This window comes from Pongo abelii, chromosome 4, assembly GCF_028885655.2.
Source record: "Pongo abelii isolate AG06213 chromosome 4, NHGRI_mPonAbe1-v2.0_pri, whole genome shotgun sequence".
Taxonomy (NCBI): domain Eukaryota; kingdom Metazoa; phylum Chordata; class Mammalia; order Primates; family Hominidae; genus Pongo; species Pongo abelii.
In genome coordinates this window covers 40,989,897-41,001,899 of record NC_071989.2, presented here as the reverse complement: position 1 = coordinate 41,001,899, position 12,003 = coordinate 40,989,897, and the positions used below count along the sequence as shown (strand labels likewise).

Here is a 12,003-nt window from a genome sequence, read left to right as displayed (position 1 = left end):
CTACTCAGAGAAAAAGCTCCAGAAGTCTATGAGGTCCCTTTGAGTCTTTGTTGAGCATTAGGCCATGCAACTATCAGGGAATTTCTGTAAATCTAGGGAAAATGACTGAGAAGTTGTAAGCTGAACCATTCGTAGCATTCATACAGAGCGGAGAGCTATTCAAGCTTCAGCCATTCAGAATGGAGTGTCTTTGATGGTCACCAGAAATATTTACTGGAGTCACAGGGGGTTATTTCTTAGTAGAATGACTACACTATCCCTGGAGGGAAGGCTACTCCAGACCTTCCCTAGAAAACCTTTAAAAATAGGTTTTGAAGAGTTCAAACTGATACTTTCAAACTTTAGTGCCTGCCAGAATAGAGCCCAACATTTTTAGTCAACAGTGTGACATTTAAAATATTCAGCATCTAATCAAAAATTACTAGACATGCCAAAGAGTTGGAAACTGTGACCCATAAATAGGAGACAAATCAGTCAATAGAAACAGATTCAGAAATAACATAGATGATGGAAGTAGTGGACAAAGAGGTTAAAATGGTAATATAACTATATTCAGATAATTAAAGGGAAACAAACATAATGGGGAGTGAAATTGAAGATATATTAAAAAAAGGAACATCTAGAAATTAAAAATACGATATCTGAAATAAAAAATATACTGAATAGTTATGCTAGTCTGGGTCCTTCTAGAAGCATATGCTAAGACTGGCTTAAACATGCAAAGATTTCATTAGGGGAATCACTGTATGAGAGGAGATGGGTGGGAACTGAGTAAATCTGGGAGAGCTATGCTTGTCTAACCCCCAGTGAAGGGGAGAGGGAGGGAAGGTTGGATGGAAATGTCATAGGCTGTCATATAATCTAAAGAAAGTTGGATAATACCTTGGATAGTCGTCAAGTCAGAGTTGTCCCTCATTGGAGTCCCATGCCCCTCAGGAATAAGCTGGTCTTCTTATTTCTGCTACTTCCAGCTAATGTGGAGAAAAGCTATGAGATATTTATCCTTGCTGCATATGTGGCCATGGATTTCAGAGTGTAGCAGCTGAGGTCAGCTGGAGGTCTATGCAAGATAATGGAATGACATCATTTAGTTTTGAAGGAAAGTAAAACTGCCAGCTTAGAATTCTTTGTACCACAAAAATATCTTTCAGAAATGAAGGCAAAATAACTTTATCAGACAAACAAAAGCTGAGATAACCCATTACCAGTAGGCCTGGACTTCAAGAAATATTAAAAGATATTCTTTACGTAGAAGGAAAATCATACCAGATAGAAATTTGTGTCTAAGTAAAGAATGAAAGGGTTCTGGAAGTGGTAAACATGGGTAAATATGAAGACTGATTTAAACAAAAAATTTAAATTCTTTAAAAAGGTAATTGACATTAAATAACAACAGCAACGTTTTGCAAAGTTATGTAGAAGTAAATATGTAACAATTGTAATAGAAAGCATGAAGGGATAAATGGAATTATATTGCTATTAGGCTGTTACGTTGTATTCAAACCTAGACCATAGAGAAACCATTAAAAAATAATAAAAGGCTTATAAGCCAATAATGGATGTAAAATAAAACAATTAGAAGCTGAATACTTTATTTTTTTAAAAAAGCACCATTTGTAGTATTATTCCCAAATCTAAAATTGTTAGGAAAAAAATTCAGCAAAACATGTATAAAAACTATATGAAAACTACAAAATGTTGTTGAAATGTTAAAAGACCTAAATAAATCAATAAATATCCACTATACTTGTATTAGTTTGTCCTCACACTGCTATAAACAAATACCTGAGACTGGATAATTTATGAAGAAAACAGGTTTAATTGGCTCACAGTTCTGCGGGCTGCATAGGAAGCATAATGTTGGCATCTGTTCAGCTTCCGGGGAGGCCTCAGGAAAGCTATAATCGTAGCAGAAGGCAAAGGTAGGAGCCAGCACTTCACATGGTTGGAGCAGGAGGAAGAGAGAATGTGGGGAGTGGGAGTGCTACACACTTTTAAGCAACCAGATCTTGCAAGAACTCACTATCACGAGAACAGTACCAAGAGGGAAACCTGCCCCCATGATCCAGTCACCTCCCACCAGGCCCCACCTTTAACACTAGGGATTATAATTTGACATGAGATTTGGGTGGAGGTACAGATCCGAACCATATCAATGCTCACAGATTGGAAGATAGTATTTTGTTAATACATCAGTTCTCCCGAAATTGATCTGTAAACTCAGTGCAATTCCAATCAAAATCCCAGCAAGCTTGCGTTTGAGATAATTGACAAGCTTATTCTAAAGTTTATGTGGAAATGCAAATAATCTAGACTAGCCAAAAGAATTTTATGAAATAAAACGTACTTAGGGAACTTATATTACTTAATTTCAGCCCTTAACTGTGTTTTCGAATGTTATACCTTCATAGTACTAGTGTAAAGATAGACATACATGGATCAATGAAAATAATATATGATACAGAAGTGACTCACATGTATGTGGTCAGTTGATACAAATGAAAACTTCTGTCTTTTAAAAGGCTTAATTGAGAACATGAAAAGTCAGGCCACAGACTGGGAGAAAATATTTCCAGTCCATATGTCTGACATAGGACTTGTTTCCAGAGTATAGAAGAACTCTTACAACTCCGTAGGAAGAAGACAAGCTATTCATGTAAAGAATGGGTAAAAAGTTGGAGCAGATGCTTCACAAAAGAAAATATATGAATGGCCAAGAAGCATACAAAAAGCTGCTCAACATTATTAGTCATCAAGAAATTTCAAATTAAAACCACAATGAGATACTATTACCTAGTTAACTAGAATGCTAACATTGAAAAGATTGACAGTATCAAGTGTTGGCAAAGATATGGAGCAAGTTAAACTTTTATACATTGCTCATGAAAATGTAAAATAGCTTTACCTCTTTGGCAAACTGTCTGGTTCTTTCACTTATTTTATTTTTGAGATGGAGTCTTGCTCTGTTGCCCAGGCTGGACTGCAGTGGCGTGATCTCAGGTCACTGCAACCTCCACCTCCCGGGTTTAAGCAATTCTCCTGCCTCAGCACCCCCGACTAGCTGGGATTACAGGCGCACACCACTCTACACCTGGCTAATTTTTGAATTTTTAGTAGAGACAAGGTTTCACCGTGTTGGCCAGCCTGATCTCAACTCCTGACCTCAGGTTATCTGCCTGCCTTGGCCTCCCAAAGTGCTGGGATTACAGGTGTGAGCCACTGTGCCTGGCTGTTTCACATAAAGTTAAATATATACTTTATTGTACAATCTCACAGTTTTATTCCTAGATACTACCTCAGAAGAAATGAAATCATATATCCACACAAAGACTGTTCCAACAATGTTTCTAGCAGCTTTATTAATAGTGTCCATGAACTGGGACAACCTAAGTGTTCATCAGCAGGTGAATGAATGAATAAATTGTGGTATATCCATACAATAGTATTCTATTGAGCAGTAAAAAGAAATGATTGACATCACAAAAACATGCTAAGGGAAAGAAGTCAGGAAGAGTACATACCGTCTGATTCCAATTTTATAAATCTGTCTGAAGACAAATTAATCCATAGTGACAGAAAAAATCATTAGTTTTCTGGGGTCAGCAGTTGGGGTAGGTTTCCCGAGAAAGGGGCACAGAGAACTTTTTGGATTGACAAAAATGTTCTTTATTATGATGGTTGTGGTTGTATTTACATGAGTGTATACATTTCTCAAAACTCATCAAAAAGTATGCTTCAAGTGGGTACATTTTTTGATATATAAATTACATACCAGTAAATTTTATTAAAAAAACAAAGTTTTGAGTGCTTGTCAAATGTAAAATAATTCTATATTTGTTTCATATATCTTTATATGTGTTCATGATGTATTTGTGTTCTGAATTTGCTGTTATATTGCAAGTTAATTGATAGAAGAGATTAATTTAGATTTCAGTAAAATTTCGAATCTGGATATTATGTATTTTGGGGTCTTGGTTATTTTATCACTCTTGTCAGCCTTCTTTAGTAACTCTTGTGCATCACCTGTAGGATAGTAGCAGAAGACCCTAGTCTTTTTTTTTTTTTTTTTTGAGGTGGAGCCTTTTTCTGTTGCCCAGGTGGCTAGAGGGCAGTAGCACGATCTTGTCACATTGCAATCTCCCTTCCAGGTTCAAGCGATTCTTGTCCCTTGGCCTCCTGAGGAGCTGGTACTACAGGTGTGCGCCACCTTGCCTGGCTAATTTTTTTTATTTTTAGTAGAGATGGGGTTTTGCCATGTTGCCCGGGCTGGTCTCGAACTCCTGGGCTCTGGTGATCTTCCCACCTCGGCCTCCCAAAGTGCTGGGATTACAGGCCTGAGCCACCATGCTCAACGTTGAGTGGTTTTTAAATTCAGAAGTCTTACCTTAGAGTATTCATGATTCTTTTTAACAAAAATCTGGTTTACTCTTCTACCCAACCCCCAAGAAATTTTGGTGCTTAATAGTGAGTATAGTGGTTAAGAGTGTAGATTTTGAAGTCAGATTACCTCCATTCAAATCCCAGCTTTATCATTTCTATCTAAATAAGCTTTGGGTAGTTATTTTTTGTCAATTTCTACCTCATAGGTCAAATGGTGATACATATCTTATAGAATTTTGGAGGATTAAAGAGCAAAGTCCATGTAAAAGCATGCTACCTAGCACCTAATAGGCACCAAGTGAATGTACTTTAGATATAATATTTTAGGATTTTATATGTTCTTGGTATATTTCCTATAGTAGTAATATATATTTTTGTAAATTATTTTGTCCAAATGTCTTTTTCTAGAATTATTACAAACTAGGTTATACCTTCTCAAGAGTCACGGTGTTAGTCCCAACTTTGACATGTTGGCTTTTAAAGTTTCAGTCACTAGATGGTGATATTTTAATGTCTAGCTAACTCGTCTGATTTTTCTGTTAGAATCAGTTGTATGTGTATGAAGCAGGAATATAAATTAGAATTTACCATGCATTTTGTTCTTGTCTAGAAAAGTATACTTACTAATGTAAATTTGAGGGTGATCTTGCTGTGTGACCCACATTCTACAGATTACCCACATCAGTATATTTAATGACAGTGGTTTTGCCTCATGCTCTGTGGAAAAACATAGATACAATCAGTGTAGAATGACTTTATTTTCTCACCAGCACATCTTCCAACCTTACTGTATTTGTGCCTATATAATCTGTCATCATTCCATTGTAATGAAGTGCCCTGCTCTTATCAAAGGCCCACCCCTCCACTTGTACTCTAGACCCCATCCCCTTGTGCCTTCTCAGGAACGTTGTTCTAAAATTGTCCTCTCATTTTTATATAATCTGTTTCTTCTTTTCTCTCGGCTCCTTCTCACTGGCATGCAAACACACCCTGATAACATCCATTTAAAAAGCTTCTCTCCAAATGCTCTGCCATTTCTCTGCTCCCACTGGACTACAAACTCCATTTCTTGATGAACCATCCAGTCGTATTTCTGTCCCCATGAATCCACTGAAACTGCTTTCATAAAGGTTATCAATGACTTCCATGTTGTCAAATCCAGTCATCACTTCTCTGTTCTCATTTATTGTGCTTCTCGTCATTCAGCATAGGTGACCATGCTCTTCCTAAATACACTGCTCTCTCATCTTCCACACCACCATGCTATCATGCTTGTCCTTGTCTCCATGTCCTCTCCTTTTTAATCTTTGCTTGCTCCTTTCCTTTTGCTCTCCAGATCAACAATCATCTGTGTTTGTGGAGCTGTTGCCAGCTTAACATAGACCTTGTATTTATTCTTCTTTCTTCATGCCTTACTTCTGTTTTTCCCTCACTCTTGATTGCCTGGGATCCTATCCACTCAATAAAGATTTAGCCAGTAAGCTTTGGCCTCAGGCTCTGTTTTCCAGGTAACCCAAATTATCCTGGATTTCTTTCTTTTTTTCGCTCATACCAAGTCCAACTTGAGCCAACTGTACATTTTCAGTGTATTGTAAATCTTTTTTCCCCTTTCTGTTTTCACTTCTGCTATCCTTATCTAGGGTTATCTCATACCTAAATTACTTTGGTTGTCTCATATCTAGCCTCCCTGTGTACATTTTTGTACCCTTACTGTCTATTCTTCTGGGTCTGACTGATCTTTTAAAAATGTAAATCAATAATTCATGTCTCACTGTTGTATAAAAACTCTGTGGATTCTTCATCACACATACAATTAAATCCACATGCATAACTATGGCTTATTGTATCCTCTGTGATCATGGCTTCGGCCCACCTCCCTGACCTCTGACTTCCTTTCCTCTGGTTTTATTTCTTTTCCACAAAACATGGTTTGGTCCTGCCCCAGGTTCTTCCCTTTGCCTGGAATGGACTTTCTCCAGATTTTCAGTTGTCTGACCACGTTTTGTCACTCAGGTCTCAGCTTGAATGCGTTCCTAGGAAGACCTTTCTTGACTGCCCATTCCGAGTAGCCACTTGGTCACTCCCTATCACATTCCTCCATTTGTCTTTTATCATGGCACTTATATTTTAACTTAGTTTGTTGTCTTTCTTTCCCTGTCGCCTTCTAACATGCATACACTTTAGAAAGTAAGATCTAGAAGAATAGTAGGGACCTTTTATATCTTGTTGGGTGCTGCATCCTTAGTACTTATTACTAGAATTCTACCTGTCCCAGGGTAGGTGCCCAGTAAATATTTATAAAGTGAATAAGCTGTTAACTATATAGCTCATTAAATTTAAAGCCACAGTAAATTAGAAGTCTAATTGGGAGTAAAGTAGCTAAACACGTTGACATTTCTATTTGGCAAATGAGTGTGCTATCTAACTTATTTAGCTTGATCACCAGCTGTTCTTTACCTCAGTGTAGGGCATTATCTCATCCTGCCCTATTGTAGTCCATGGAACTATTCCCTTTGCTTCCTTCCTTGTGCTAGTTCAGTTGCATACTGTTAATATTGTACTTAAACTGGCGGAATCAGACTTTGGTCATTTATTAACCACAGTGACTTTAAACCAAGTTTTTATCTTTTAATGCTTCCTATCCAACAGCTGCAGTAGGGCTGTGTCTGTTCAGTCTGTTCCAAACTGAAGTTGAATTAAGAGATATGCTGCAGAAGTTATGAGAGACTATTGATTTGTTCAGTGCCAAGTTTCCTGTGATCTAAAAATGGAGGAACTAAGTGGTGCCACCCTTTGTTTGCAGGCCAACAGAAGTAAACCAAAGAGAAATGAGAAGGGGGAAGAATTGAATAAGCTGATGATAGTGAAGTAAATACCCACCATTTCTTGCTTTGTTTAGCATGGGAAAGAGCTCACTTGTTCCTTTAAACCTTTATAGGCCTTGTTGGCAACAAAGCACATTTCATTGAGTGATGCCTCTGCTGGCAGCAATGGTTATGTTTTCAAAATAAAAGACAGTGCAGTTGAGAAGAGAGGACATTTTTCTTTTTTCTCAAATCTGTGAGCCTGTGTTTACGTGTGTGTGTGTGTGTACATGTTTGTATGTATATGCACACATGCATGCCTGCCTAATAAAAAGAAAAAACTAGTCATTGTCACCTTGAACCTCTTAGTTTATTTTGTACTTGGGACAACTTAAGCTAAGGAACATAAGCAGCTTTGTGGGGTTGGGGATGGGATAAGCCATCCTGTTCTCAGCAGTAGTGCTAGTGGTATTTTTGGCAAGACAGCTCTTTATTGTGCAGGCTTGCTCTTTGCCTTGAAGAATGTTAACATCCCTGACCCTCTGCCACCAGTGCCTCCAAGTCACAGTGATGACCACAAATGCCTTCTATGGGGCGATAACTTCCTCTGGTTGAGTTGGGCAGAAAATAGGACTGGAAGTAAAAAGTAAATTTGACAAATATGATAAGCTTTTAACAGTGGTTGGGCCAAGTAGATCTAGGGTTGGCAAACTTTATTTATAAAAACAGCCTGTTTTTATAAATAGTTTTATTGGGACACAGCAATGCCCATTTTTTGAATGCATTGTTTATGGCTGATTTTGGGATACAGTAATAGAGTTGAATAGTTGTGATAGACTGTATGGTTCACAAAACCTAAAATGTTTACTATATGGACCTTTACTATGTCACCCTTTGCTCTAGAGACCAGAGACCTTCAGCCCCTTCCTCAAAAGCTGTCAAAGACTCCTGAAACCTCAAACATCCAAGTTCTTAAGGTCCCTCTGCTAAACCTAGAATTCTAATGTTTTTGTTTTTTTCTGTCTATATTCACATTCCCCTAGTCTTGGGATTTCTTATAATTTCTATATATGAAATAATGAACGGAACAAAGTAAGAATTTACGTTTTTACCACTTTTGTCTTAGGATAGAATTTGTTTTTATTACCATTTTTTTTTCCTGTTGTGTTAAGAGCGTGCTATATCTGTCCCCTCTTTTCATGCTTTATATGCTGCTCTCTGCTGCTTTCAGGACTTGGAGAAGGTAGAATAAATGAGGTAGATAGAATCTGTTATATTAGGCCGGGCGCGGTGGCTCATGCCTGTAATCCCAGCACTTTGGGAGGCCGAGGCGGGCAGATCAGTTGAGGTCAAGAGTTCAAGACCAGCCTGGCCAACATGGCGAAACACCATCTCTACGAAAAAACAAAAATTAGCCAGGTGTGGTGGCATGTGCCTGTAGTCCCAGCCACTCGGGGGGCTGAGGTAGGAGAATCACTTGAACCTGGGAGGTGCAGGTTGTAGTGAGCTGAGATCGTGCCATTGTACTCCATGTACTCCAGCCTGGGTGACAGAGCAAGACTGTCTAAAAAAAAAAATCTGCTATGTTAGTACCTTCTACATTCCCAGAAATGTTCTGGGTACTGTAGAGCATATAAACAAATCTACCCTTTGGTTCCTGAACTCATTAGAGAAAAGACAAAAATACAAGGAGGAATTAGAGCAGAACTAAATGGGAGGCATACTTGATATAGTTACAGAAAGTATTGGTCTTGTATTTTTAAGAGCTAGCTTTAAATCCTGTCTTTTGCAGGACTTGGACAGTCCTTTAGCTGCTCTCAACCGTTGGTTCTTCATCAATAAAGTGAGAACAAGTAATGCCAAACTTGAGGCTAGGCATGGTGGCTCACCCCTATAATCTCAGCACTTGTGGAGGCCAAGGCAGGAGGATTGCTTGAGGCCAGAAGTTTGAGACCAGCCTGGGCAACATAGTGAGACCCTGTCTCTACAAAAATAAAAAAATAAAAAAATTAGCTGGGCACAGTGGCATATGCCTGTAGTCCTAGCTACTCGGTAGGCCGAGGTGGGAGGCCCTTGAGCCCAAGAGTTCAAGGCTGCAATGAGCTGTGATCATGCCAGTGCAATGGAGCAAGACTATGTCTCTCAAAATAATTTTTAAAAAAGCAAATAATACCAAATTTATATTCACTTACTTTGAGTAGTAAGTGAATTAACTTTTTGGGAAAATAATTGTATGTTAAATAATTGTATTGAAAGTGCTTCGCAAAACATAAAATGCTTTGGAAATATAAGTGTTGCTATGTGGTCTGAAGTGGTACTCATAGTTAGTGGGCTAGAGCCGCTGGAGGAGGTCTTCATGAAGAACGGACCATTTTAACTTGGTCTTAGAGGAGGAGCCTTTGAATAGATGAAGAGGAGTAGGAAGGCAATCTTAGATATGTGATATGGTTTGGCTCTGTGTCCCCACCCAAATCTCACCTCGAGTTGTAATAATCCCCGTGTCAAGGATGGGACCAGGTGGAGATAATTGAATTATGGGGGCAGTTTCTGCCATACTGGTCTCATGACACTGAGTTCTCACGAGATCTTATGGATTTATAAGGGGCTTCCCTGTTTGCTCAGCGCTCATTTCTCTCTCCTGCCTCCATGTGAAGAAGGATGTGTTTGCTTCTCCTTCTGCCATGATTGTAAGTTTCCTGAGGCCTCCCCAGCCCTGTGGTACTGAGTCAATTAAACCTCTTTCCTTTATAAATTTCCTTGTCTTGGACAGTTCTTTATTGCAGCGTGAGAATGGACTAATACAGATGTGTGTGTGTATGTGTAGCAGGGGATCCATACTAACAAAGGCATGATATGTGGGTAGGGACTATAAAAACCTTGCTGAGTGGAGTACAGGTATGTGTAAGGAGTGGTAGAAAAAAGATTGGACAAACAGTCCAACCTTTTCCTTCTAATGCCGGAGGAAAGACATTTGCTACTATTAAGTCTTGCAGAATTTATTACTGCTACCTTTGTTAGAAAATTTTGAGTGGAAGGATTGTTATGAAGGAATACATCAATAAATTAATTTTCAAAGTTTTTCCTGTTGCATCTACAATAACATTTGGAAATATTGTTTAGAGAGGCTTGAAATCACCCACAGTATGCCTAAAGAAGCACAAGCACTTTCTTTTTAGGTGATATAGTTACTGCTTTTAGAGGTTATATCATTAAAGCTTAGTAGATAATGGCACCACGGTACTAAATTTATTTAATGTTGTATATACTTTTATTATTATTATAAATAATCAGAAATGGGTGTTAAATTATACTAAGTATTGTTGAGTGGCATGTACTTCTTTCTCCCTTATCTGTTACATATGAACCCATTTCTAAGTTTTTCTGAGCATACACTACATGATCATGTGGATTTTGTACTTTAATAAGTTGCTGGACTTAATTTGCTAATCCTTTATTTTGGATTTTTACATATATTTCATGGACTAGAAAGTAGTCCAAAAAATGGTTGAATTGAAAGTACATGACTGCTCCTCCTGAAAGTAGTCTAAGAGTAGAATGGTGTTTGCCCAGGGGTGGAGGAGGGGGCAATGAGGAGTTATTGTTTAATGGGTATGGAGTTTCAGTTTGGGAAGATGAAAAGTTCTGGAGATGAATGGTGGTGGTGGTTGCACAAAAAGGTGAATGAACTATAAGTACTTAATGCTACTTAATGCCTCTGAACTGTACACTTAAATGGTTAAGATGGTAAATTTTATATTTAACTACAATAAAAATTTTTTTTTGAAAGTCTAAAAAAAGGCATATTGAAAATATGGCATTGATATAACTTTAACAACCACAGATATCGGGAGGCAATTCAGAAGTGGGATGAAGCACTACAGTTAACTCCAAATGATGCTACCCTATACGAGATGAAATCACAGGTAATAATTACGAAGAATTTCACTTTGCATATGAAATTGTGCTATGTTTGTTTGGTGAGTGAGCAATGATGAAGCAAAATAGCGTTTTCTCCCATTTTCTTTCTCAAATACAATTTCTTTGGGAAAAAATATTTCACCATTATTTATGGTTCTGTCTTATGCATAAAATTGGAAATTCATTTGCCTTCACAATAAAGTTAACTGTTATTTTAGCCTAACTATTGTAAGATAGGAATCGATGGCTGTCTTTTAAAGTCACTGGTGGGCAGGTGCCATGGCTCACATCTGTAATCCCAGCAATTTGGGAGGCCGAGGTGGGTGGATCACTTGAGGTCAGAAGTTCGAGACCACCCTGGCCAACATGGTGAAACCTTGCGTCTACTAAAAATACAAATATTAGCTGGGCATGGTGGCACACGCCTGTAGTCCCAGCTACTTGAGAGGCTGAGGCAGGAGGATCACTTGAACGTGGGAGGCGGAGGTTGCAGTGAGCTGAGATAGTGCCACTGCACTCCAGCCTGGGTGACACAGCGAGACTCCATCTCAAAAAATAAAAAATAAATAAAAAATAAATAAAAAGTCACTGTTGAGCTCTTAGATGAAAAACATACGCTTTCCTTGTGATTAAATGTAGTAGACTTAGCAAAATAGTTCAGTTTTCTTAAAAATGAGGATGGATTGGGTTCTAGATGAGATATTTCTAAAAATGGCTTAGTCCTTAGCAAAAGGTCAGCAAAGATGTAATTTTATTAATACCTTAAAAATAACATTTGTACTTTAAAAATATGTTTCTAATATTTTGTAGGAAAGTCTGTAAAGAAAACCTCTGAGCACTTGAATAGGTTATACAAGTGATTTTAAAAGTCTCACACAGAGCATTAAACATATTTTTGGCA

General features: G+C 38.1%; 1 protein-coding gene across 1 annotated transcript in view; it reads left to right on the top strand.

Moving 5' to 3' along the window:
* The window catches only part of TTC33 (tetratricopeptide repeat domain 33), a 38,170-nt gene that overhangs the window by 12,752 nt on the left and 13,415 nt on the right, over nt 1-12,003 (top strand). The window contains exon 3 of the mRNA XM_002815517.4: nt 11,026-11,107. Within this exon, the coding sequence (XP_002815563.1) occupies nt 11,026-11,107 (82 nt within the window). The remainder of the gene's footprint in view (nt 1-11,025; nt 11,108-12,003) is intronic.